At 40.7% G+C, this 27,751-nt stretch overlaps 2 protein-coding genes across 3 annotated transcripts in view; one reads left to right on the plus strand and one right to left on the minus strand.

Moving 5' to 3' along the window:
- Nucleotides 1-27,751, plus strand: part of LOC124147817 (propionyl-CoA carboxylase beta chain, mitochondrial-like) — a 90,265-nt gene that overhangs the window by 23,244 nt on the left and 39,270 nt on the right. The window contains exon 7 of the mRNA XM_046518603.2: nt 5,729-5,770. Within this exon, the coding sequence (XP_046374559.1) occupies nt 5,729-5,770 (42 nt within the window). The remainder of the gene's footprint in view (nt 1-5,728; nt 5,771-27,751) is intronic.
- On the minus strand, nt 8,706-17,067 carry LOC124147818 (beta-1,4-galactosyltransferase galt-1-like). 2 transcript variants are annotated; one of them, XM_046518606.2, is made up of 2 exons: nt 16,918-17,067; nt 8,706-10,898 (listed from the first exon to the last, which is right to left on the minus strand). In XM_046518606.2, the coding sequence occupies exon 2, from the start codon at nt 10,239-10,241 to the stop codon at nt 8,757-8,759; it is 1,485 nt and encodes a 494-aa protein (XP_046374562.2). In that variant the 5' UTR covers nt 10,242-10,898; nt 16,918-17,067; the 3' UTR covers nt 8,706-8,756. The 2 variants fall into 2 exon arrangements, with proteins under 2 accessions (XP_046374562.2, XP_046374560.2); XM_046518604.2 differs by lacking the exon at nt 16,918-17,067 and adding an exon at nt 11,675-12,428.

Consider the following 27,751-nt stretch of genomic DNA (forward strand, 5'->3'; position numbering starts at 1 on the left):
ATATACTGGGCTGTGATCCCCTGTATTGATTTTGTGTGAGAACAGGTGTGTTCTACCTATCTCTGACATATCTACTGCAAAGACGTCCCTATGTAGACCCAAGAATAATTCAAATTCCCTTTTCTGTTCATCAGTCATGTCAGCATCAGCTAAAGAGACCTTTAACTCCCTTGCCTTAGCCCTCAGATTCTCATAATCTGGCTCAGGTAAAGCACCTCTAAGCTCAGGTGTCACTACACCTATGATACCACCTATACTCATCCCGTTTGCCTCACCTTCTGTTACACCTGAGGTACCTGACAACTCACCTATAGTCACACCCGTGGCACCTAATGACTCACCTTCAGCGACATCCGTACGTAAGTAAACAACCTCATCAATTCGACCTGGCAAAACATCATTGCCAACTTCCAATCCACCTGATGAATTAATTCTCAACTCACCTGTGTGTACACCTGCCTGGTAACATCTACTATCATCCATGGACTCACCTGACACATCACCTGACAAGTCTGTCCCATGTACACCTACCACACCTAACTCACTACCTATGGGATCATATCCAGGTAAGGTGTGAGTGGGCATGTCGCTAGACAATCTCAAGTTAACACCTTCACCAGCATCAATATGCACTGAAGGGCTCTCAACAGGTGAGCATCCCTGTGACAACAAGTCACCCTGTGTACTGACATCTAAACAAGACTCAATGGTATCACCTGGTATACCTGTGTGTATATCAGAACCTATACATGTCACATCATCCTTGTCATCTACACGGGTAGAGATATCCTTGACAACAAACTCCTGAGTCCTGTCAATGTCAACATGGTTGAATGGTTTGTCACCTGTGGTATTATCAAAGGTATGAGTGGCATCCCCATTACCTAACTCCCCATACACGTTGGCAACATCAACTTCTTCAATGACACCTATTGCTAACTTAATCTCTGAACTAGCAGGGTTCATCAACCTAAACAATGGTACTTGATTGACAGATGAAGTGAGATATCTAGCACCTCACACATGTAACCATTCTGCAATAGACTCAATCGGCTCAACAACGCCTAACTTAATGTACACCGGCAACAAAGTTTCATGTGTGGTGGTGGTACCACATCACATATACATGTAACAAGGTTGGTATTAATCTGAATAGGCAATGAAATTTGTCTCTGTAAGTCCATCCTACAAAGTCAACCTATTATGGCTAACATCAATGCTAGCCTCTGGCTTCTCAAGAAATCTAAGCCTAACAACACATCAATTGATAAGGCTAAAAGACCTGAAAGTCCTGTACAACACATAGCTGACCAACTGTAAGAGGAATTGTAGATACACCTAACACATCTAATGGTTTCCCATCTGCACCAACCAATGACCTTACACCTCATTTTGTTATAGGAAATCTACTCTCACCTCCAATAGATGAGAATACATTTGAATTCATACAGCTCAAAGTTTCACCTGAGTCACATAGGGCACTGTAAGTCTTTCCAGATATCTTAACCCTAATACTGCTGTGAGATAAGCCCACACTACAAGTCAAAACAACAATCTCGCACAAATAACCTATCATTTCTATGATTTGGTTCTGTATTATTTCTCATTGTAAAAGTATGGTCTATGATGTTATCAACATTATCAAAATCAATATTTGCTATATTGGCAGCAGGCTCAAATCCTAATGTAGCACTGCCCCTGTTAACCCTTGCAATGTTTGGCTTAATTAGAAAAGTAGAATCTGCTTAGGTGCCCTATCCTACAGCATTGAAAACATTGCATAGATCTCACAAGACTCTCAGACATGCTAAAATGTGTCCTACCTCATTGTCCACAAATGTTCCATAATTGTGGTTGTGACACCCTATGCTCCTCCATGTTCATATTCCTTGGAGCAGGGCTCCAGTTTTGTCCACAGGGCACATCATTGTCACTCATGTCGCTGATATCAACATGTGTTGATGCACAACCACTTCTGTTATGTTGATGGAATGTTTGTGTCCCGTTCTTCACTGGTTGTTGGTCATCAGTACATTCAGTCGCAGATTTAATGTACTGTTTTCTGTACATAGAGTCATCCTGATGCTCATATGAAAAGTTCCCTCCTGTTCGAGTATTTTCTGCACTGGTCAATAAGGATACTTGTCCAACGAGCTCCTCTATAACAGACACAAGTCTGTCATTCTCTGACGTGGCCAGTCCAAATGCAGCATCTGCTATTCTCGCACTTTCCAGGACTTGATCCTTGGTCTCATGCAATCTTGTCAAAATGAACTGTTTAATGTGAGGTTGAGAATTCCTAATGACGGCATCCATGAGAAAGATGTCGTCCAGTCTATCAAGACGTTTTGCCTCATATTGCAATTCTTGAACAAAGTCCTCAAAATCCTCAGACGGTTTCTGTTTCCTATTATAAAGCTTGTCTAGTCTTTCATATCTTTTTGCTGAACTTAGAAAGCTGTCTTCACATCATTCCAGGAATTGTCACTAAAGTCTTGAGCTTCATGCCACTTTAAAGCATTTTTGTCTAACCATAAACTAAATGCTGTCTTTGTCCATTCTTCTGAGTAAATATGTAAAGAAGTAAAGTTCTCATATCTGCTTAACCATGAATGTGCAATTTCTGGATCACTTCCATTGAATTTCTCAAGAGAAAACTGACTTAGGGAAAAAGCCCTTGCTAAAGCTGCAAAATTGTTCCCTAATTTGTCCTTATTCCCAAGTCCTCTTGAAAATAAACTGTCATTTGTCTCTGTAATATCAGAGGCAGAACAATTTTCATTGTCATGAAACATTTTGAGTCACTTTGGTTCTTCCCTGACAATATGTCCAAATTCAACATCATAATTTCAAGACGTCTCATGCTCATTGTTGGTGATGAGAGATAAAAACAGTCTTATAATACCGCAGAAAGTTCCTATGCACACCAGTGTGCAGCAAGGGTCCTCCATCAGTATGACTGTCCCACACTAGAAAATCAATATCACTGTTATGGTAGTAGCCCTACTACCAAAGAAATCAATAACACAGTCTCTTCATGGGAAACTGACCACCCCAAGGCTTTCAAACAGTGAACCATAGTCCCGCTGGTGAGCATAGTTCACCAATACAAGGGCAAAACACATCCCTCACAATCAATTCACGCTTTACAGGACATCACCTACCGTGAATGGCAAATAGCATCGGCTCGTGTCAGGCAAACAACCATCAAGTGTACATCAACTCAGCTGCAGGTGCAAACCGTTCAAACTTGTGATGAGCATGGTACGGTGATCTTAGAGCAACTCCGCCATATGTAACCTTAGGTTCCGGGTACTTTACCCTTCTACCTATGGTCACTTGGTATTAATCAACTACTCCTTAGTTCTAGGGATGATGTAGCTCTCTCAAAATCACAAGTCAGATGATTTGCTCCAGTCTCTTTTTATTTATGATAGAGTTAATCATAAATACACACACATGGTCCTCAGATTAGTTCTTGTTGTTGCCTGATATAAATACAACACATACCTAGATGATGGTTGAAGAGCCTGATGGTTTTTTCTGATGAACGTTAACTCTACTTCTTTTCTGACTCGGGGTCCCAAAACCACAGTGAACCTTTCTATTCAGCTGTATGCTCCCGACTCCCCGCACCAATCTCGGACAACTCACAAAATACTATCGATGATAATTTTAGCTCCTCCCTCCAAAATCACGTTTGACATCATGAGAAATGAGTCTCAATAGTAATAGTTTTATCATCAAGCCCTTTGGTCTAACCAATTTGATTACCTCTCTAGGGTCATTGGTCAACTCGGACATACTCATATAATCAAATACCATCAAATACTCTGTCAGACTGGAAGGCACCGAATAGATACTTAATCATGTTATTTTGACATTCTAATCCAGCAGTAATACTCAGAACTATTTGACCACCACAAGACTAACAATTTTGTTCCATCCATTTATCTCCCGTCTGACATTTTTATTGCAAGACCAATTCTACTAATTCATTGTACTAATGAAAGGTAAACTCTATCACTTAAGAGAAGCAAAACCAATCATCACTTGCCCTAGGGGTTATGCCCTCACCCTGTACGGTCACTTCTCTCATATGCATCCATATTTTACCCAAAAGCTTAATTTAGTAAACTATATTTTAAGTAAATATTAAAAACCCCTTTTTCCAAAATACCCTGGTTATACTAACATGAGCGACTGTCATTGTTATTGTACTTGACCAATATATAACCAGGCTATCCATGGGACAAGGTAGCCCTGTGGGTACCGGGGTCCTACTCAGGACCCACCCGACCCTTGTACCCGAGTTACCCATCCCAACCCCAGTACATTTAATGCTTATTAATGCTTATTTTGTGCACATTAACGGCAGCATTAAAAAAGTTGTCCAGAATTAGTCATTATACTATCATTCACTAAACTAATGATGACAAGTACTAATTGTAACATTTTCACTGATGTGTCATTAAATTAGGTTATTCCCCTATGATATTCCCGCTGTTCCTTACTACCAGCGGCATCAGCATTACGTAGTGGGTCTTGTAGATCAATAGCTGTGATCCATTTGGAGAAATAAGAATTACCATTTTTACAGATTTCATAGCAATAATGGTAACCTTGGAAAATATTTAATAAGGGAGAATAAGGCCTGAATATTGAATACTGACTTACCAGGTTCAAGTACCATACATGATGACGTCATTCTATTCTTTCAGGTGGCCGATATAGTTTGCAAATAATGCACTTTTAAAATATTAACACACCTATGCACCAAGAAATCATAAATACTAAAGTATTACCTGGCTTTCACTGTCACCAAATTCTACTATGTATTTGGAAAATGCTTGATTCTGATTGGTGAATCCTAGGTTTCAAATCACAATAATCACCTCTGACAGCTGCTTCATGATGGAAGGTTTAGGAAAGTCCTTCTTTCACAAGCACTGTTGGTAGGCATCTTGAAATAATGATATGTACAATTATAAGTTTCAAAATGCAGAGTTGTGCTCATAATATATTCTACTTGAGGCTAACAAAAATAAGTCTTGGTTCTCAGGCACCGCCCACATCATCATAAAGTCTGCTGCACGTTTCGTTTTTATTTCCATTCTGAATAAAAAAAAGTAAAAAAATCCTAATACATGTACTTAAAAACAATGTGATCCAATATAGCAATGTAGCACACAGTTACTTCCCTTTACATGCACTGCTTTGCTGTGCATCTCGTGTTATGGTCATGGCAGCAATAGGAGTTTGTATGCTTGTAAATGTAGAGAGGCCCTTTCCCAGGTTGATGGTACAACTGTTTATTTAGACAATATTTCGGTACATAATTACAGTAAATAAGGAAGTTGTTAACTTGTGTCTACTTTGTCGTCTGTCAACTTCTAAGTAATGCCTATGAAGCAATTTAGTTTGAACAAGCCCCAGTATCTTTATCTCATTGTCAATCACTGGATTGTCTGGTCCAGATTTGATTATTTACAGACAGAGAGGGTATATTGCCGAGTGAAGCGTTAAACAACAACAAACAAACAAACAAACAGACCCTTGTTGATTCTCTCTTGATATGGTCACCGTGGAATACTGTTAAAAGCGGCGTTTAACCAAACTCACTCACTCACTCACTTTGTTTACCGGTAGCGAGAACTAAAATCTGGTTTAAATGAGTTTGGTGTAATAATCTCTATTATCTATTTCATTGTTTGCTACTTGTTTGCAGGAAACCTCCTACTTGTTCATCACAGGACCTGAAGTTGTCAAGGTAAGGGCTTCTGTCACTTCTTCCCTGTGTAGCAGTCCAGAACCTGTTGATGGATTGTTCAAATCTCAGATTATGATTATGGTGGCCCAGTCGTGTAAGGCACTGCAATTCACTGTGCAGAGTTGCGTCCCTTGGACACGCCAGGCACCTATGATTGTGGGTTCGAATCCCAGTCTGTCCCGATACTGTTTGTAGGTTTGTCAGCACCATACCTGTGCTTGTTGGTTTCACCGAAGTGGTAAACATCTTAAACCTGCATCACATCAGGTTTTCATCCCACATCCCTGGCTTTAAATCCAACTCACTCACCGACGATGAACCTTGGTCCATATCTTGCCTATGTTTTACAAAACTGCTAAGCTGATAAACAAACACTTTAATGCTCCAAAGTCCATTCACTCATGGCGCGACAGTATTATGAACTCCATCAGTGGGCACTCGATTTTCATTCTCAGCTCCCTGGGGAGTATACAGTGCAAGCTGCCTGTGAGGTGCTACAAGGTTAACAAGTCACATTACTAACTCATCCTACCAGGTACCCATTGACTGCTGGGGGATCCTTGCACTTTAATCAATGTGGATTTCTTGCCATTCCATGATATAACAGTGATAACCGAAGTATTTTCGAAGCGGTATTGACCCCAACTCCTCAGTCAGTCTAAATCTTCTGTTGAGCTAGCTAAAGACACAGAAGGCTATACCAAATATGTTATCAATATGTATCTTTATGATTCAAACTGCCTCTGTGGCCTAGTGGTAGAGCGTCCGCTCTGAGATGAGGGTTCAATCCCAGGCTGTGTCATACCAAAAGACATTAAAAGATGGTACTTGTTGTTCCCTCCCTTGCACTTGGCATTAAGGGGCTAAAACAAGGACTGGTCGGCTCGGAGTCAGTATACTGTGTCTGAGTGGGGTATTCATGTCAAACTGCGGCATGGTATCTCAGTGGGCTAAAACAAGGACTGGTCGGCTCGGAGTCAGTATACTGTGTCTGAGTGGGGTATCCATGTTAAACTGCGGCATGGTATCTCAGTGGGCTAAAACAAGGACTGGTCGGCTCGGAGTCAGTATACTGTGTCTGAGTGGGGTATCCATGTTAAACTGCGGCATGGTATCTCAGTGGGCTAAAACAAGGACTGGTCGGCTCGGAGTCGGTATACTGTGTCTGAGTGGGGTATCCATGTTAAACTGCGGCATGGTATCTCAGTGGGCTAAAACAAGGACTGGTCGGCTCGGAGTCGGTATACTGTGTCTGAGTGGGGTATTCATGTTAAGCTGCGTCATGGTATCTTAGTGGGCTAGCACTATAAAATTGGCATCTTGTACAATCAGCCACACACACATACACACATGCATGCATGTTGCTATACAAATGATGTCAACTCCATTTCACTTCACTGGTACATGATTCAAGGTGTAAAAGGTGACTATGCTTGTCGTAAAAGGCGACTAACGGGATCGGGTGGTCAGGCTCGCTGACTTGGTTGACGCATGTCATCGATCCCAATTGTACTGATTGATGCTCATGATGTCAATCACTGGATTTTCTGGTCCAGACTTGTTATTTACAGACCGCCGTCATATAGCTGGAATATTGCTGTGTGCGGCGTTAAACAACAGACCAACCAACCAACCAACCTTTTCGACAGATGTCATTGTTTCAAAATGGATATTTTGTTGAGTGTCTGTATGTCAGATATATTCAGCATGCATGGTATCACGGTTTCTTTGTGTCTTGTGAAGAAATATCTGTGTGTAGGCTAGCACAGTGGTGTATGTGTTCACTCATCATGAGCAAGAGCCTGGTTTGTTTTTGTTATATAATATTGATTTTAATTTTAATTCATTGTGATCCTTGTGGGAACACTGTCGGCCAAGTCGTGTAAGGCGCCTCAGTTCGCAGAGTTGCGTACTAGGCCTGAAAACTATGATCACAGGTTCAAATCCTGATTGGCCCCGATTATGTTTCTAGATTTTTCAGCACCCTATCCTTGATCATGGCTTTCACCAAAGTAGTAAGCATCTAAGACCTGAATCACTTCAGGTTTCCTTCCACATTAAGCTGACACACCGTGATATAACTGGAATGCTGTTAAAAGTGGCGTTAAACCCAACAAGAGGGAGAGTATAGTGATCCTTGTTCATTTGTAGTCAACATAGCATCTTCCCGAGGAAAGTGAGTTTACTGACTAAATACTAAATCCAGTATCCATCCTTGCCGACCTAGGCTGGTATCATGGAGTTACATTTTGCCTGGACTAACAAGTCTATGCATAGTCAAAATTGTGCAAGAAATCGAAATCCGGTTCGTAAACTGTCATGCAGATTTTGGTCGATTGCAGGATTTGCAAAGCATGTGCACTGTGAACTCGTTGTTAACAGATATTTTCTAAATCTTTTCATGTTTTTCATCAAGCTGCTTACGTGATTTTATGCACTTCGCGATGTAAAAGTCCTATTATCACAATATAGATCTTGATGTTGATCAGATCATCTTGACTGGGCACTGCCATATTGTTTGAAGCAATTGCAAGTGATACGAGAGATGGAGCTGATTGGTCCATAGGAGAGGCATAGAAGGGACATACCTCGTTATAGCCACAGGTGGCGCTTCAATCGAGCCCAGGGTGGAAACTGGACTTTTTAAGTCAGTTAACTCTCTTGCCTTAGGAAGATGTCAATAAAGCTGAATAATTGTCTGTAGTTCAAGGGACATAACTCTTTGGTCCTCTAATGTGCCAATGTTCACCAGTACACATATAATTTCAGTGAGTGAGTGAACAATATTCCAGCAATATCACGGCAGGGGACACCAGAAATGGGCTTCACACATTGTACCCATGTTGAGATTCGAACCCGGGTCTTCAACATGAAGAGCAAACACTTTAACCATTAGGCTACCTGACCGCCCCACAAATAATTTCAACACTTGACGTACACACGTTCATTTATGCAGGTAATAAATAGGCATATGTACAGAGCTGCATTATCTCTGTTTGAGGAGATTCAACACATCCAACATGACACTCCTTGTCCGTGCATTGAGTAAGTCTGCATATTTCAAGATGGTGTCATCCCGTATTTGAGGATAACACCTCATATTCGCATCAAATGCCACCACGCAAGACCTATAGTGATGCAACAGGGCCTCATCGGGACCTACACTCATGACTGTGATGTTATCTCGGATTGGTTTACTCATGTGGTGGATCCCAAGCTCAAACACTTGACTTGGCTGGATTAAAAGTTTTGACCTAATCGTGCTTGTAACTTGAGTTCGATCCAATCTTTGAAGAAATTGTAAAGTTTGTCCAGGATCCGGCTCTTGATTAGGACCGAAGAAAACACTTTGAAAAGAAAAGCCGGCAATGTCGTCCAAGTTATGAAGTTGTGATTTCAAGGCGATGTTGTGCAGCATAGTAACCCAGTTGTTGGCTTGTCGGGGAATTAGTACTTCATCAAGATCGGTAAACAGTAAAAATTTAAACGCAGCCATGTTTCTGTACAAACAATCTTGAATTGCCATCAACTGTCCATTGTACCATATGTTGAGTCTATTGATGCCGGGAGGGAGATTCCAATTCAGGACATGGATATCTCCTTTCGCAGTGTAATATTTTAAAAGTTTTTCAACATTTTTTGATACATTATATTTGTAGAAAAATAGTTTTGATCCACCTAGTATCTTTGTCAGTTCAATGTACTGAATAAGAATATTTAGAGGAATATTTCCAAATATTGGTGGCACACATACACCGAAGAGCTCCCTTTGAGAATCAGTGTTGAAATTGTATTGCAGTGGAGTTAAGTTCATGGTCAGGTGAAGATGGCTTTGAGCAAAGTTGGTGGAATAAGTTGACAGGGAAACTGTTGTGGGTGTGTCGTGTATCAACTGAGGCACCAGACAGGTATAAATATATCCACCGTAGCCTTTGCCATGATTTTCACACATTTCATATTTTTCAGTGAAAACAGTAATAACACTTCCCTTGTTTTCACCCAAGTAGAACCTACATAAGAGACCTTCCAGGTTCGTTGTTCTCTGAAGTGCAAATATCCGAGCATATGTTTTATTCGGGATTCTTCCATCAAGAAAAGCTGCATACACATAAATTTGCTCCAAATTACGAAATTCCACGGAATCAAATTTGATTTTTCCAAGTTTGATGTTATCAATCTTTTCGTTCTCGAAGAGTAATGGACGATAGACATCTGTTCCATGGTAATTTGATGTATCCTCAAGTCGCTTCGGTTCAGTTGTCTTCTGCCCCATGGTGATGTTTGTGACGACGTCCTTCCCTTGGATGGACGCCGGTCTGCTGGAGGGGTACTGACCAGTGTCAGTTTGGGGTGTCCACTCCTGTATCTGTGGAGACCTGGCATGGAAGTGGATGTAGTAGGCTAGAGATAAGTACGCCATCACGCCAAGCAGGAAATAATACGTATACCGCTGCACTCGTAGCATCCTCATCTTGAACGCTTGTGTCTAAGAAATGAGAACACTTCCTGGTTTCATGGAATCACATGAGTGTGATGTGCCCAGTACTCTTGACTGACTTGCTGCCATGTTGCAGTGTAGTCAATGTTGTATTTGATGGAAATTGGAAACAGTTAAAGCTGATGATGTGTGCGGTCATTCTTTATGGTAATTAGGAACTGTCAATAATTACCTTTTGAGCGGGGTTTTAGGGTCCGATAATGATTCCATAGTTGAACAGGACATTCCATTGCTTCAGTTGCCAAAGGGTCTGGGACTTCGACCCCGGTGGAAAATAAGTGACAGGACCCTGAACCTATGGTATTGATTGCCAGGCTATCAGTTTTACAGGTTATACATAACTTGATCCATAGCCACACACACCAGACTTATTAGCTGATACACAACTGTGTGGTTATGAATTTTATGATGTCGTCCACAAGGGAGAGTTTGTCTTGACTGTGCGTACAGTGCTGCAGCTCATTGACCCCTCTGTAGTCTTGGAGAGATGGACTGGGCAATTTTTCTTGAGATTCAGCAGGGGAAGCGGCAGGTCTGTCACTGCTAGCTGGCTAGCTGTGCTGTCTATGGGATCTAGGTACATCTGTTGGCCATATCCACACAGCTGCAGTCCATTGGAATCACACCAACCTGAAAGAAATAGCAGCAATGAATAACGGTGTAACTGTCATCTTGTGTTTTGCAAGTCAGTTAATCAAAGGAGTACTTTTGTGACCTGACATTGCTTGGGGGCTGGTGTACAGGTTAGTAATGGTGCATTTGCTTGTGGTGAAGGAGTCCTTTGTTTGATTCCCCGTAATACCCACATGCATCAAGCTGAGCAACGGGGTAGTGAATTGGTGTCTGCGGATGATGTGTTGATGTAGTAGTGCAAAAGTGGTGTAACTATCATATTTAACACTTCCTCATACCTCATCTTGTAGAAAACATTTGAACAGCTCTCAACTCTACCTTGTTCCCGTGAAGATCCGGGTTAGAATAGGTCTTCAGCAACCCATCCTTGCCGTAAAAGGCGACTTTTTCTTGTTGAAGAGGTAACTATTGGGATCGGGTGGTCAGGCTTGCTGACTTCATGCATGTCATCGTATCCCAATTTCATGGATCGATGCTCATGATATCAATCACTGGATTATCTGTCCAGACTGGATTATTTTCAGACCGCTGTCATATAGCTGGAACATTGCCGAGTGCGTTGTTAAACAACAAAAACAAAGAAAAACTCTCATTCTACCCACCATTCACTAGTCCAGGCTCGATAACCTCAGGTATTTTATGATATGACTTCAATGTACAAACAAAAAAACAAACATAACAACTCTACCTGGACAAAAATGTACCTTGTGATCAAATAATGATTTCTTTGAACAAAACCCTTTGTTTATAGAATATCTTACTGCTGTTCTCACCTTGATCAAGACTTGATCACCTTGACAGCACCATGGGGCCAGGATGTCAAAATTAGATGTTGCTTTAAGACTTTTACACAAATCTGATTTTCCACAAGTTCCACAGAAACAACCTCCATGTGTAGCAAAGACCAGCCACAGTGTGACACAGTTATCCAAGTCTCCACAACTCCTGTCCTCTATTTCCACAGACAAACAGTCTCTGTCCGTTCCAAGGCCACACTCACAATACTGGATAAAGTCTTCAAACATATATGTCTGCAAATGTGGGTTTCCAACCCTTTCTACCTATAGCACCTATAGCAAGCCCTCCTCCGCGGGTATAGCAGTGATTCAGTGTTCCTGAATCTCACTCTCTGGTAGCTGTAATATACACTTCCTCCACACTCTTATTGCGCTGACCTCTCCCTGTACAAAAACATTTTTCGTTACTGCCGAATCTAGCAATTACCTCTCTATATTGTATAAATCTGTTTTATTAGCGTGATGCTGTCTTAGAGCTCCCTCCGGTAATGTAAGCCTCTCCCAGCTGTGCCTCACTCTTCACTTATCTCTCTCTCCCTCTCCATGCTCACCCAGCCTATCTCTTGATGGACCTGTGCTGCAGAGCTTATACCCTGCGACCCCACAAATGTAATTTCAGTAAACATAAAAAAACAGTTTTCATTTTTGATATCACTGGAAAATATCAGCCGTTTGAAATATCCTTTCATCGTCACTTTTAATATCTGTTGGCAAAAGCTCAAGTTGTGTTTATTTGTGTTTGAAGAAGATTGGTGGATATTTGTTGCAGTGTTGATGGTTGAGATTATATGTTTACCATCTTTCCTTCTACTTTATGTCAGAGCACAGGGGAGATATAACGCTTATAATTTTTAATTCATTTAATTTTGGTGAGCAGAGGCAGCTCTGTTGTCAGGAGTTCACTCTTGTGGTCAAATAGTGTCTGAGATTTGCTGGAGCATGTTTGTGATTTAGGGAGGAGCTTGTTTTTTCCCTTAATGCCCAGTGCCAGGCATGGTAACAACAAGTACTATCTATTAACGTCTTATGGTGTGAAGAAGCTGGAGAATGCACCACCGATCATACAACGTGTATCTATGACCAGGAAAACTAATCATTGACAATATATATATATTTATGCAGCCTGACTTGATCTATGATATGATATGATTCAAAATTCTTTTTAATATCACCAGTTAATGGGATGTATTTTACCTACCGTACTCGACGTTATAAGTGCCCTGCTCTAATAAGCACCCAAGGCAATATTTGCTCATATATTGGCTAGTGAACAATCCCAATTAGCACCCATTCCTATTGATCAATGTACGTAAGACTTATTTATTCGTGTATAATATACAATCGTGTGTTATATGCACCCTTAATTGTGGGCAATTAGATTCTGGAAAATATATCTGTCGTGTATGATAGGCGCATACTTTTCTTTTGTATCAGTTCAGGCTGTCAGCATAAACTACAAAAATCTTTCAACTCACTTTTTCTCACCAAAATTATATTCTAATAAGAGCCCCCTATTTCTATTGTTGAGAGCGCCCCGGGGGCTTATTACGTCGAATACGGTATTTAAGATTTCTCTGACCAAATTTTGGCAATAACTGATATACCACTGCCTTGAAGTTTACCATTCCCTGATAGTGACAGCTCTATAAAAAGAAGAAAAAAGGGTTAAAACATCTTTGAAAATATAAGCTCTTTATGCTCACAAAGAGAGAACATTTGGAACTTGCTACGCTTAGGGACGTTATTTAGATGTCATTTGGGAAAGTGTGGTATTTTAAAGGCAAAAACTAACAGTATTATATCCAAGCCATCATATCCAAGCCGGGCCTTCTCACTTGCCGACAGTGCTAAGTATGACATAAGGTTAGGCAGCCCTCCATGCCTCCAGCAAGGAGACCAGCAGTCACAGGGGCTGGCAGAGAAATCTGATAACGGCTGACATATGTCTGTCCTATCACTTTAAAGCTGAAATCTTTTTTCTCAAAGAACTATTTCTTTGAGATTAGAGAATGTGTTAAAAGCTAGCTGGAAGTAATGCTCTGGTATATTTTTTATCACTTGCTTCCTTCTCCGTGATATTGAGAGATTGTAACATTCTGTGAATGTTCTTCATTTTAAGAGGGAGAATTGTTGCCAATATGTACGGGTATTGATCTTTTTGCACTTTTTACATTGTCTTTTGTGCAATGTTCGAAATATTCTTGTCTATTTAATCTTTTTTGTGACATATCATTATGATGTATTTTGGCATATTGGGATTTGTTCTTGAAAATGTCATGGTTATTTAGACATAGAATGTTAGCAGCAGAAAGACCTCCATGGTTGTGTGTGGGATTAGCCTTCGATACTGTTGTGTTACAACAAGTTATATATATTTTCAAATACATTTATGTATAAGGCAACAATTATAAGTTTAATAATAGTCCATGTATTCGTTTTTTGTTTTTGTAATAAAATGAACATCTGCTGATAGAAGGTATCTGAGGGAGAAATGGTTTTGTAATTCTCAGCCACAATTCTTCTGACAAGAAACGTTTAGTGGCCTAAACATGCTATATAGAAATAAATTGTTCAATTTATAGAAAAACAATTGATAATATATGTTTGATGACTCATTCTGCAGTAGCAGACGTTCGAACCTGTGAAGGCCTGGGTTAGAATTAAGGTCTTCAGCAACCCATGCTTGACGTAACAGGCGACTAACAGGTTTTGGTGGCCAGGCTCGCTGACTTGGTTGATGCATGTCATTGATCCCAATTGCGTGGATCGATGCTCATGATATCAATCACAGGATTGTCTGGTCCAGACTTGATATGATTAACAGACCGCCGTCATCTAGCTGGAATATTGCTGAGTGCAACGTTAGACAACAAGCAGACGTTCGACCTACCTTACAACAAGTAACTACTTACTGTGGCCCTACTACACTGCAGTACAAGTTCCTGTAGTGGAGCTGTGTCACGCAGGGTTAGAAACTAACAGTTTTCGGCCACTAGTCCTTATAATGATAACATATGGCAAAACCCTTAAAAAGGGCAAATTTCTACTAGTCCTTATGATACCTTTACCATTGGGCAGTTTGGCAAGGACTATAGGACTAGTGCCAATTTCTAACGCTGTGTGTGTGAGGTTCACCTTCCTCATACCTGCCCTGCCTCCCTTCCCCCCAGGTCCAGACCCCATCCAACATATTGCCCCCCGACACTGGGGTGAATCAGCCTGCGCCATGATTCTCCCCAAATGTCAACTATTTAGATGATCTTTTCTTTCCCATAGTGTGTACCTGTGTCTCCCACAGCTGGAACCCCCTGGCCTACAGGTTGAACGTAGTCTGACTCCATTGTTATAAGAACCTACAGACAACACAGGGTGTAACAGGGAGTTGTAGCATAACTTAAAGCAGAAAGTTTTCCCTTTCTAAAATGGTATGTTATTGAAAAGACTTTTTACAAATTTGACCAAATATTAATTTTGGCAATTCAGTATGTAGGGCAATTCCCTTGCTGCATGATTGCAGAAAATTTCCCCTTGCCTAAATTGTAGAAAACTTAGAATTTTGGTCATCATGGTTATGAATTTAATATTTAAGAATCCCCTTTTTCGTTGAGACTGTATTATAATTTGCCACCACGCTTCATTTTCGGTAAAATATTTCATGCAACACTACCTCTCTGCCCCTCCCTCAAATAACATGCCCTAAATAATGTTAAAATTTTAACAAATCAAATAGATCTCTGTCTTTTTTTCATGTCACTCCCCCCACTCCTCTATAGTTGTGATAAACAACGGCAACGTCCCCCCCCCCCCCCCCTCCCCCAACCACCCCTCTTTTGCTTTGTCATGTTTTTGGGGTCAAAAGTGACACAGAAAACATAATCAGAAATGTATTTTGTAGACAGTTAGTGCTTAATTCAACATCTTTTTTGGATACTTATTGATTGTGTTTTATTCTTGTAAAGGGGCCACTGGCCTCTTATACTTGTACAGAGCTGATGATTGTCATGGGTCACTGGACCAATATTGTTGACAGTAGCGTAAACTGATCAAACTTTATCATCATTTTATACATGTGTAGGTTCGGAAATTTGACTCTATGTTATGTTTATATTTTACTGGAGCATCCTCCAGAACAATATTGTGCTTTTTCAGAGTAAAGAATACAAATTCGGCAAACCTTTTGACAGTGTAACAGATCCGTGAAGATCGGGGGTAGAATAGGTCTTCAGCAACCCATACTTGCCGTAAAAGGCGACTATGCTTGTCGTAAGAGGCGACTAATGGGATTGGGTGGTCAGACTCACTGACTTGGTTGATGCATGTCAATTGCGTAGATGGATGCTCATGATGTCAGTCACTGGATTGTCTGGCCCGGACTCGATTATTTAAAGACTGCTTTCACATAGCTGGATTATTGCTGAGTGTGGCGTTGAACAACAAACAAACAAACATATAATTGTTACAGGATGACAATGATATCACCTTGTCATGGGTACTATGTTTTGAAGAATATGGGTTCTTTAACATTTTTAATATGAAAGAAATTATCTTCCCTTGAAAATAGTACACAAAAAATGTTCCTTTCAGTTCCTTGCTGTCATATGGCTGGAATATTGCTGAGTGCGGGGTTAAACAACAACCATTCAATCAAATCTTTGGTGCAACATTATGACAAAGGTCGGAAACCATATGGATTGGCTGATTTGTGATTGCAACTAAATACAATGTTGCCAATCTTCACCTAAACACAGACCGCCTCCGTGGTCTAGTGGTAGAGCGTCCGCCAGGGGAGCGGAAGGTCCTGGGTTCGATCCCCGACCGCGTCATACCAAAAAGACGTTAAAAGATGGTACTTGTTGTTACCCTGTCTGGCGCTCGGCATGAAGGTGCTGAAACAAGGACTGGTCGGCTCGGAGTCAGTAAACTGTGTCTGAGTGGGGTATTCATGTTAAACTGCGCCACGGTATCTCAGTGGGCTAGCACTATAAATCGGCATCAGTCTGGACTGGTACAAGCAGACACACACACACAAGTGCATGTACGCCGCTATATAATTGCAATAATCTTGGACGCGACGTTAAACCCCATTTCACCTCACCTCACCTCACCTAAACACTTTAACACATAACAGAAAATAAAGTAATTGAAATAATTTCAGTTTGATAAAATATCTCATTTTGCCAAGCATGTACATGATGTATCCATCCATGAAATCGTCTTACCTTTTTTCTGGGGCTGATACGGAGGAGGAGATATGGAATTACTTAAGTTTTTCTTGGAATCAGGAAGCAGACAAATTATTGTTATTCAACCTGCAATATTTGCCAGTGTGTGGTAATCTGGCAAGGGTTGTGTGTGTAGCTGTCGGCCAACACAGACAGCCACTTCCTGTATGCCAGGTGGTAGGAACATTAACTCTTGTACTGGTATATGTAAGGGCTTTAACTCTTTTGATGCTGAGATGGATACAAACAGGTGTTCTGAAATATATAGATAAATTCCATTTGATTGGCTAACGAAGCAATTCTTTTTACATTTATATTCCCATAAGGCGAAAAAGAAATCGGCCACCCCTACTTGTACTTGCTGTCTGCTATTTCCTGATTGGCTGATAATAGATGATTTGATATCCTTAGAGAGAAGGGGGAAGCAAGCCTGGGTTTCTATAGAGATAATGCTTGAAAAAAATAATTATGCTTCAGATTGTTGACAAGAAAAGAAATTGTCTGCCACAAAAATTATGTTGTTGCAAGGATTTTTGAAAACAAAATAAGGCTCATATTTATAATTAAAATATCTGATTTACCCATGGAGAATAGTCCCCCTTTTGCACTACTGTAGCCTGGGACACCAGAAGTGTGCATCATGTAATGTAGCCAAGTTGGAAGTTGAACACTTTGACCGTTGGGCTAAACCCCGATGTGGGATGGCGACACTTTTTACCGTCGGGCTAAACCCCAATGTGCTGATGTGGGATGGCGACACTTTGACCGTTGGGCTAAACCCCGATGTGGGATGGCGACATTTTGACCGTGGGGCTAAACCCCGATGTGGGATGGCGACACTTTTTACCGTCGGGCTAAACCCCAATGTGCTGATGTGGGATGGCGACACTTTGACCGTTGGGCTAAACCCCGATGTGGGATGGCGACATTTTGACCGTTGGGCTAAACCCCGATGTGGGATGGGGACACTTTGACCGTCGGGCTAAACCCCGATGTGGGATGGCGACACTTTGACCGTCGGGCTAAACCCCGATGTGGGATGGCGACATTTTGACCGATGGTCTAAGCCCCGATGTGGGATGGCGACACTTTGACCGTTGGGCTAAACCCCGATGTGGGATGGCGACACTTTGACCGATGGTCTAAGCCCCGATGTGGGATGGCGACACTTTGACCGTTGGGCTAAACCCCGATGTGGGATGGCGACACTTTGACCGTTGGGCTAAACCCCAATGTGGGATGGCGACACTTTGACCATTGAGTTAAACCACAGTTTGGGGTGGTGACACTTTGACCATTGAGTTAAACCACAATGTGGGGTGGTGACACTTTGACCATTGAGTTAAACCACAGTGTGGGGTGGTGACACTTTGACCATTGAGTTAAACCACAGTTTGAGGTGGTGACACTTTGACCATTGAGTTAAACCACAATGTGGGGTGGTGACACTTTGACCTTTGAGTTAATCCACGATGTGGGGTGGCGACTCTTTGACCATTGGGTTAAACCCCGATGTTGGGTGGTGACACTTTGACCATTGAGTTAAACCACAATGTGGGGTGGTGACACTTTGACCATTGAGTTAAACCACAGTTTGAGGTGGTGACACTTTGACCATTGAGTTAAACCACAGTTTGAGGTGGTGACACTTTGACCATTGAGTTAAACCACAGTGTGGGGTGGTGACACTTTGACCATTGAGTTAAACCACAGTGTGGGGTGGCTACACTTTGACCATTTAGTTAAACCACAGTGTGGGGTGGTGACACTTTGACCATTGAGTTAAACCACCATGTGGGGTGGGAACGATTTCCATGACAAGTTCCACCTCGGTTAAAAAAGGTTAGGGTTTGTTTAGATTTAGTTTAAATTCTGCAACAAGGGAGGGGGATATAGCCACGTTAGTGGCAAACTCATGTTATGTCTTATGAAGGGTCAAGACTTACTTAACAAGCAGTCCATGTTGCAATGATACTAGTTAATTGTTTTTCTGTTATTTTTTAACTGCTTAAAACCATAGAAATGAGTCAAAAACAGTTCCATTTCCCCTTATCGTTTCCTTCCATAATCATTTCCAGGAATAACCAATATATAGCGTTAAAAAGGTACTCTTAAAATACAATTGTTGTCCGATTTTCAAAATTAATTGTGTTTTTTACTTCTCTTATTATTCTTCATTTTGTGGATTTATTTTTTATCTTCTATTTCTAACTTCTAACATGGCATCTCAACTACAGATGCAGGCTACAGATGCAGGTCGAAGGCCAACCCTGTTGAATGGGTTCGACAGTAGCGTTAGAGCTTTAACATTCAATAATGAACAGTGGTATGTTACTCAAATTACTCATTCAGATTTAATCCCAAAACGGTTGCAGATAATATTCACCACCAACATCTGACAGACATTACCAAGCCATAAAGACGCTACACTTGTAAGATAATTCACACGTCTCAGGAACACTCATTGAATTATCCCACGATTATGACAGGATGCCTTAACATGAAGCCGTGTACACAGATGCCAACATCTCAACCACAAAACAGTCATGGTCGTGTAACCTCCCATAGCGAATACATCATATTTATGTGGGGTTGATGGGAAGGAAATTATTGTTTACACAGGGGATTGTGCTGATTTCCCCTTCATGCGCCATCTATCACCTCCCACATCTGGGCCACATCTGATAGCTGAACCCCATCAAAGCAAGCCGATTTAAACAATGAATGTGAAATAACAATCCTGCATATGACTGGGGAATGTACGTTGATGTCATTTGGTGGGTTAGAGCATGATCAGCTTGAACTTTACGAGACATAGGACTTGCATGCTGGGATCCGCAATAATAATCTTTTGGCTGATCGACATTTGTATTCTGGTCACGCCCACCTCATATTGGACAGTTACTGTTGGACGTTCATGTATGAATAAAATAATAAAAACATAATACTAAGGGCCACTTTCATAACATATTCCTTATTTTAGTGAGTATTGTGCACACTTTTATCCAGTGAACATGCCGCAAGTATAGATGTTTTTTCCCCAACGCTTAGTCACGTCTGCAAGTCGTATATGCACTAATTAACAACAAAAACACATGTCAGTGTACCTGGATATCTATAATTTTTATCCTTTGTTATGATAAAGGTCTCAGGTTGTAATGTCTGGCAAGTACTTTCTTGAAAATGTCCTGTTGGCAAAATTTAAAATGTCTGGTTTGCACTTTTTCAAATCCGATAGTTTGCAGTCACAATCGGACAAGTCTGGCGCAATGACCGGTTTCCCGATCCCTGCTTGCATGACTTATTTAGGATTATGCTTCATTTGTACCGGTATATTTTCTCACTCGTTAGTCATGCAATATCTGGCTATGCTGCTTCTACTTGATTTAGTGAGTTTCGGATTGTTTACATTCCTGTATCTTACTGACTTTTGGATGCACTCTCTGTATATCCTGACAAGTTATTGAATGTTCTGTCCTTGAATAACGAAAGGCCTGACATTTACATGTGTCATTACATCACGGAACAATGGTCGTCAGTTCATGGGAATTTTCAGAAACCTCTTCTGATGCTTTCCTAAAGACTGAAGACAAAAGTAACTACAAATTATGAGTCAACTTGTCAGATAAGCTGTTTTTCTCATCTCTTGGCCTTACAAAGTTCACTAATTGTCAAACTTGTCATAATAACTGATTTTTTTTCAAAAATTCTCTATGAATTGTGAAATAAATAGGAACGAAATGATCTGGTATCCAGGATTAGGAGAATTTCAAATACACATATGTACATTGACACTTTTCAAGTTGAAATCAGCACGACTACAAAACATTTTCACAGCAACCTGGCATAATAATACCTCAGGCGATTCTCTCTGTCGTTTCAACAAGCTCCAGGCAAAATAACCGCACCTACGTATCATTCCATATACTGTTTGGAAAGCCTTTCCTGAGACTCTCCAGTTTCCTTTAATCCATGTTTCTCTCCCTTCATGAAGCTGAACACATGCAGGAACCTTGTATGAAAACAACGGGTGTAGCTTCCCTGCATACAATTAACTATCAAGGAATTGGCTTTGTTTACGCAGATGGAAATAAACACTAAAACAACATGACAGAGAAGATAGACATGGCGTCAAATGCAAAGATAAAATGTCCAATTATCTTTGAAAGCAGATAAAGTTTGGGAGCACGCCTTGGCCATGGGTATGAGCCCTGCTGATTAAGATGATAACACATCCTTGTTAGTGCTGGAATAGACAGAGTGAACCCTCACTTCTGAGGTGATGGCAGCTTGGAGTTTAGTACTGATCTATGTGTGCTATGATGTTAGTGTATGTATATAATGGTCTTAGTGGAGAAGGCGCGGTGCGGTAGCCTAGTGGTTAAAGCGTTCACTCGTCATGCCGAAGACCCGGGTTCGATTCCCCACATGGGTACGATGTGTGAAGCCCATTTCTGGTGTCCCCCGCCGTGATATTGCTGGAATAAAGCGGCGTAAAACCATACTCACTCACTCACTTAGTGGAGAAACTATTGTCTTGTCATTTTATGTATTTGTTAGTTCTATTAAAGATTTTGTAATGGAATCATCTGAGCCAGTATGTAGAGATCATCATCCGAGTGTGTTTTTGTGTCATTCGTGTCTTATATTAGGAATGAAAGTTGCAATACTTACTTTTTATTCCTTATTTATGATATTTACCATACAGAAACACATGAGGGAAATAATATCTTTATCATAAATATTTATTCTTAAAACAAATGAAGTTTAAGACAACTTTCATTCATATAAAGTAACTCTAGAAATAGCATAGGAATACAATTCTTGAGTGAACGTCCCCTATTATTATGTTATGCCAAATGTCTTGCTGAAATGGTTGTTTACGTAAACACTAATGGTTGGGGTGGGGGGTGGGAGGCTGCTAGAATAATATTTCATGCAAAGATTGTTTTACAAGTTGGCATCGCACCTAATTATAGAGTTTATTCAAAGTTGTGTCTGCTAATTGACCTCATTTACATCTTTATCGAGTTGTGATACCAAGTTTATCGGATTGGTTTACTGCATCGATAAAACTATCCATTGTGTGATATCGAGTAATACGGGTAATTCTAGCTTATACCTCTGTACAGACCAGTAAGACTACTTGGTACAGCTCTAGCACCATAAGATAAGAATGCTGAACAAATAAGTTTATGATCCTGAACATCATGAATCATGAATTGTGTTGAAAGGATATGAAACAAGAAGCCCAAGTTTATTTTGGCTCCAATTCTGGTGGTTTGACACTAGCCTTGCTCCAAGGCTACTGAAAGAGAAGTTCATGGATGTGTAGTAATTTTCTCAAGTCTAGAAAAGCAGACCGCCTGAGGACACCAGTCTATGATGGGGACCACTTGTTCTCATTATTTATATAATCTAGAAATTATTATTTTCACTATGTCTAATAATTATTACCTTAGAGACTTGTGCAAGTCTAGTTTGACACGGGCTGGTGTTAAGCTACAAGTTTACTATGGCATCAACAACATACCACCATTTTCTCTGGAATCGTAATGAATCTGACGCATACAACATATAGGGCTTTTCAATTCCGAAGCCTTTTAGATATGACTAAGTAACTGAATACTTTATACAGGAACAGCATGTAAAATAAGGTGAATTAATCTGTTCTGTGAAATAGGGATAACTGATGTAAGTGAAACCCTCCTGGGTTGTGTAACATCTGGGACCCTGGGAGACACCATTGGCAGTGTTGAAAGTAAGGGTTTTCCTGGGGTCCTAGTCTGTCTTATCGTCCTTGAATCCTGATTATCTGAGACATTGAGACACCATTGGCAGTGTTTGAAAGTAAGGGTTTTCCTGGGGTCCTAGTCTGTCTTATCATCCTTGAATCCTGATTATCTGAGACATTGAGACACCATTGGCAGTGTTTGAAAGTAAGGGTTTTCCTGGGGTCCTAGTCTGTCTTATCGTCCTTGAATCCTGATTATCTGAGACATTGAGACACCATTGGCAGTGTTTGAAAGTAAGGGTTTTCCTTGGGTCCTAGTCTGTCTTATCGTCCTTGAATCCTGATTATCTGAGACATTGAGACACCATTGGCAGTGTTTGAAAGTAAGGGTTTTCCTGGGGTCCTAGTCTGTCTTATCATCCTTGAATCCTGATTATCTGAGACATTGAGACACCATTGGCAGTGTTTGAAAGTAAGGGTTTTCCTGGGGTCCTAGTCTGTCTTATCGTCCTTGAATCCTGATCATCTGAGACATTGAGAGACACCATGGCAGTGTTGAAAGTAAGGGTTTTCCTGGGGTCCTTGTCTGTGTCCTAGTCCTTGAATCCTGATTATCTGAGACATTGAGAGACACCATGGCAGTGTTGAAAGTAAGGGTTTTCCTGGGGTCCTTGTCTGTGTCCTAGTCCTTGAATCCTGATCATCTGAGACATTGGGAGACACCACGGCAGTGTTGAAAGTAAGGGTTTTCCTGGGGTCCTAGTCTGTCTTATCGTCCTTGAATCCTGATCATCTGAGACATTGAGAGACACCATGGCAGTGTTGAAAGTAAGGGTTTTCCTGGGGTCCTTGTCTGTGTCCTAGTCCTTGAATCCTGATTATCTGAGACATTGAGAGACACCATGGCAGTGTTGAAAGTAAGGGTTTTCCTGGGGTCCTTGTCTGTGTCCTAGTCCTTGAATCCTGATCATCTGAGACATTGGGAGACACCATTGGCAGTGTTGAAAGTAAGGGTTTTCCTGGGGTCCTTGTCTGTGTCCTAGTCCTTGAATCCTGATCATCTGAGACATTGGGAGACACCACGGCAGTGTTGAAAGTAAGGGTTTTCCTGGGGTCCTAGTCTGTCTTATCGTCCTTGAATCCTGATCATCTGAGACATTGAGAGACACCATGGCAGTGTTGAAAGTAAGGGTTTTCCTGGGGTCCTTGTCTGTGTCCTAGTCCTTGAATCCTGATCATCTGAGACATTGAGAGACACCATGGCAGTGTTGAAAGTAAGGGTTTTCCTGGGGTCCTTGTCTGTGTCCTAGTTCTTGAATCCTGATCATCTGAGACATTGGGAGACACCACGGCAGTGTTGAAAGTAAGGGTTTTCCTGGAGTCCTAGTCCGTCTCCTAGTCCTTGAATCCTGATTATCTGAGACATTGAGAGACACCATTGGCAGTGTTTGAAAGTAAGGGTTTTCCTGAGGTCCTAGTCTGTCTTATCGTCCTTGAATCCTGATTATCTGAGACACTGAGAGACACCATTGGCAGTGTTTGAAAGTAAGGGTTTTCCTTGGGTCCTAGTCTGTCTTATCGTCCTTGAATCCTGATTATCTGAGACATTGAGAGACCATTGGCAGTGTTTGAAAGTAAGGGTTTTCCTGGAGTCCTAGTCCGTCTCCTAGTCCTTGAATCCCGATTATCTGAGACATTGAGAGACACCATTGGCAGTGTTTGAAAGTAAGGGTTTTCCTGGGGTCCTAGTCCGTCTCCTAGTCCTTGAATCCTGATTATCTGAGACATTGGGAGACACCATTGGCAGTGTTTGAAAGTAAGGGTTTTCCTGGGGTCCTAGTCTGTCTCCTAGTCCTTGAATCATGATTATTTTCCCTTTTGCTGAACCATTACTGTAATACTTCAGCCCAAAATGAAGCAAGAATAGATTTTCCACATTTTCTGAATCTAACTGGGGCTTCTCTTCAATTTAAATGTACTTACTTGTTTCTATCAAAGTTTTTATATATATTCAGACTAAGAGACTAATCATTTGTCTGCTGGTGTCCTTAAGGTTTTCTCATATGGCACAGAATCAAGGGACCCGCTGAATGAATTATCTCTGTGTTATGGGTTTGTGGTCGCTTAAAAAAACACTTGTATTTTTCTTTCGCTAATCACTTGAACAACTGTAAAAGAAGTCACTCACTTATAAAAAACAACCTTATCTTAAAAATAAGCTATCATCTGAGTATTTGCAATGTCTGTCTGACCCGATACGCCACATTATAGTGTGAGTAATCACGACAAATATGGCTATCTGAAAACAAAGGATGGCCGAAAACCTATGATCCGGCGATAATTAAATGAATTCTACCATGACATTGAAGGAGGATGTAATTTGATTGGTTAATTTAAATTTAAAGTTGTTAATGAGAAATAACCACTTCTGATTTTGGGACGCTTCACATTCAATAGGAATAATTTGCATGCAAGGACCCCTGCATAATGTAAACAAACATGTCGTTGGATCTACCAAGAGGGGGAGGGTGTGTGTGTGTTAGATCCATAGATTTTTCAGTCAGTGACATTAACAACATTTTAACAACATGGTCACAAAAATTTTGAGTGGGTGACAGCAATAATTGCGAAATATATACAAATAATTGCAAGCGACAATGTAATCAATTAAATGAAATTCAAGCTTCTGCAAGTTGCAGCCTGAGGTGGCAACACAGCATGAGGCCAGGGGCTGGGAGGGTCATTTCAGTGTCAGGTTGCCAAGTACAAACAGTGTGGGAGGGGGAGGGGACAGTGTCGGAGGGGGAGGGGGGATTGGGGGGAGGGATGGGTCATTTAGAAGGGGAAAGAAGATACAGAGAAAGGTGAGTGAGTGAGTTCAAATTTCAGCCATATTGTGACTAGAGCATTTACAAACTGTATTTCCAATACAATCCTGTCAACAAAGGACAGTCAAACAACCAGCAGCTTATCACAGGTGTACATTTAAAACAGGTGGGAGAATGCCAAAACCCTTATCAACAAGACAGTCTACAGTTTAATTACATGGGAGTAAGGGCATTAATGGAGGGATGCTTCACATATTCAGAGCTCCAGATAAGCTTTTGGTGTTGTGGGTATTTTACCCATGCATTTTAAAATCATTGGGTATCAGTAATTCTATCTGGGTATTCAAATTTCTGTTACTAACTAGTTTTTACACATGTGAGTATTTAAGTTAAATATTTAAAAACACTATTCATCTAGTCCCTTCAAACTGGTGTCATGTGGGTTTGAGAGCTTTATAGGACTCAAAAATACCACGTTACTTCCACAAGAAAGTGTGATGGCAAATGATCATGATGTGGCAAGATTGACGGAATGGCTGTTTATAATTTCAAAATAAGTTGCTGATTTGCTAATCGAATACGCAGGGTTACTTCACAATATTTTGATGATACGCACAAGTTTTATTTTTGTAGCGAATCTGTAATATTTGTTGCGTATTTGATACGCTTGGATTTTATTTTAGTGCGTATTTCTGCATTTCTGCATACGCAGCTTATCTGGAGCTCTGCATATTTGTAGCAGGTGAGCGAGGACAGGTTTCATCACAGACCATATTCAAAGCTTTAGTTACATAGAACACATTAGAATGATTAGTGGGTATGTTCTTTGGAATATTCCAGACTTCACACACTGTAGTAACCAATGTAAGGGTCTGAGCCCTGCTCTGTCATCATCAAGCCACGCTGGCGCTGTCACCACGAGGCTACCGAACTACACGTAGGAACATATGAGTTGCACCCTATATGACATGGATAGTTCACATCAGCAGAGCTCCAGATAAGCTTTTGGTGTTGTGGGTATTTTACCCATGCATTTTAAAATCATTGGGTATCAGTAATTCTATCTGCGTATTCAAATTTCTGTTACCCACTAGTTTTTACACATGTGGGTATTTAAGTTAAATATTTAAAAACACTATTCATCCAGTCCCTGCAAACTGGTGTCGTGTGGGTTTGAGAGCTTTATAGGACTCAAAAATACCACGTTACTTCCACATGAAAGTGTGATGGCAAATGATCATGACGTGACTGTCATCGTGGAGTTTGGCAAGGTTGACGGAATGACCGTTTATAATTTCAAAATAAGTTGCTGATTTGCTAATCGAATACGCAGGGTTACTTCACAATATTTTGATGATACGCACAAATATTATTTTTGTAGCGTATCTGTAATGTTCGTTGCGTATTTGATACGCTTGGATTATATTTTACTGCATATTTCTGCATTTCTGATGCGTATTTCACGCAGATACGCAGCTTATCTGGAGCTCTGCATCAGTCTCCCAGCTTCAAAAAGGCTTGTATCTTGGGAGTGACCAGATTCAACCGGATAACAAGCTTGAGCTGAGACATGATATAATTGTAGTAGAGATTTTGTACCCTGCCTGTATCTTGAATCTAAAGCAACCTGTTGAGACATGCACCCCCTCATCAACACACCCTACACCCACACCCACCCCACCCAGTAAACAGATAAGCTGCGTATTTTCGTAAAATGCCCCCCAAAACTATTCAAAACCCAATTACTTTCAATTAACATGCATAGAGAAATGCATGCATTAAATGAAAAACTCAATTGTTTGAAAACAGCACGCGTAAATACCAAATGAAGCTTTTTCAGCATGTGCACAACAGAGCTAATTTCCGAAACACAATTACGAGGTAATTTACTTTCTGAGTCAAGCCTTTATTTAGAACTGTTTATAATCATACATCTAAAACATTAATATTTTTGTTAAATCTCAAAATGCTTACTCATTTTAGGAAAAACCCAATAGAGTGATGAATAGATGTGTGAAAAAATATTGGTTACCCAATGAAAAATGTAATAACCCAATTAAAATAGAAACCTTCGAGTAAAAACTCAATTGCTCAAAAAGTTATCTGGAGCTCTGTGCATCAGCCTGTTCCTGGCCCGTCTCACAGCCCATTAACCATATTAACATGATTAATTTCCCTTTCGCCCAGCCCTTTCTTCACCGCAAAAGCCTTAATTGAAGCAAGTCTAGATTTTCCGTAGGTTAAATTCTGGGGCTCTTTCTATTGAAAT

Source organism: Haliotis rufescens, unplaced genomic scaffold, assembly GCF_023055435.1.
Source record: "Haliotis rufescens isolate VD_foot unplaced genomic scaffold, xgHalRufe1.0.p SCAF_9, whole genome shotgun sequence".
NCBI classification, from domain to species: domain Eukaryota; kingdom Metazoa; phylum Mollusca; class Gastropoda; order Lepetellida; family Haliotidae; genus Haliotis; species Haliotis rufescens.

What these genes read in the sequence shown, in the direction of transcription:
- LOC124147818 (XM_046518606.2), bottom strand. Translation starts at nt 10,241, where the DNA reads ATGAGGATGCTACGAGTGCAGCGGTATACGTATTATTTCCTGCTTGGC.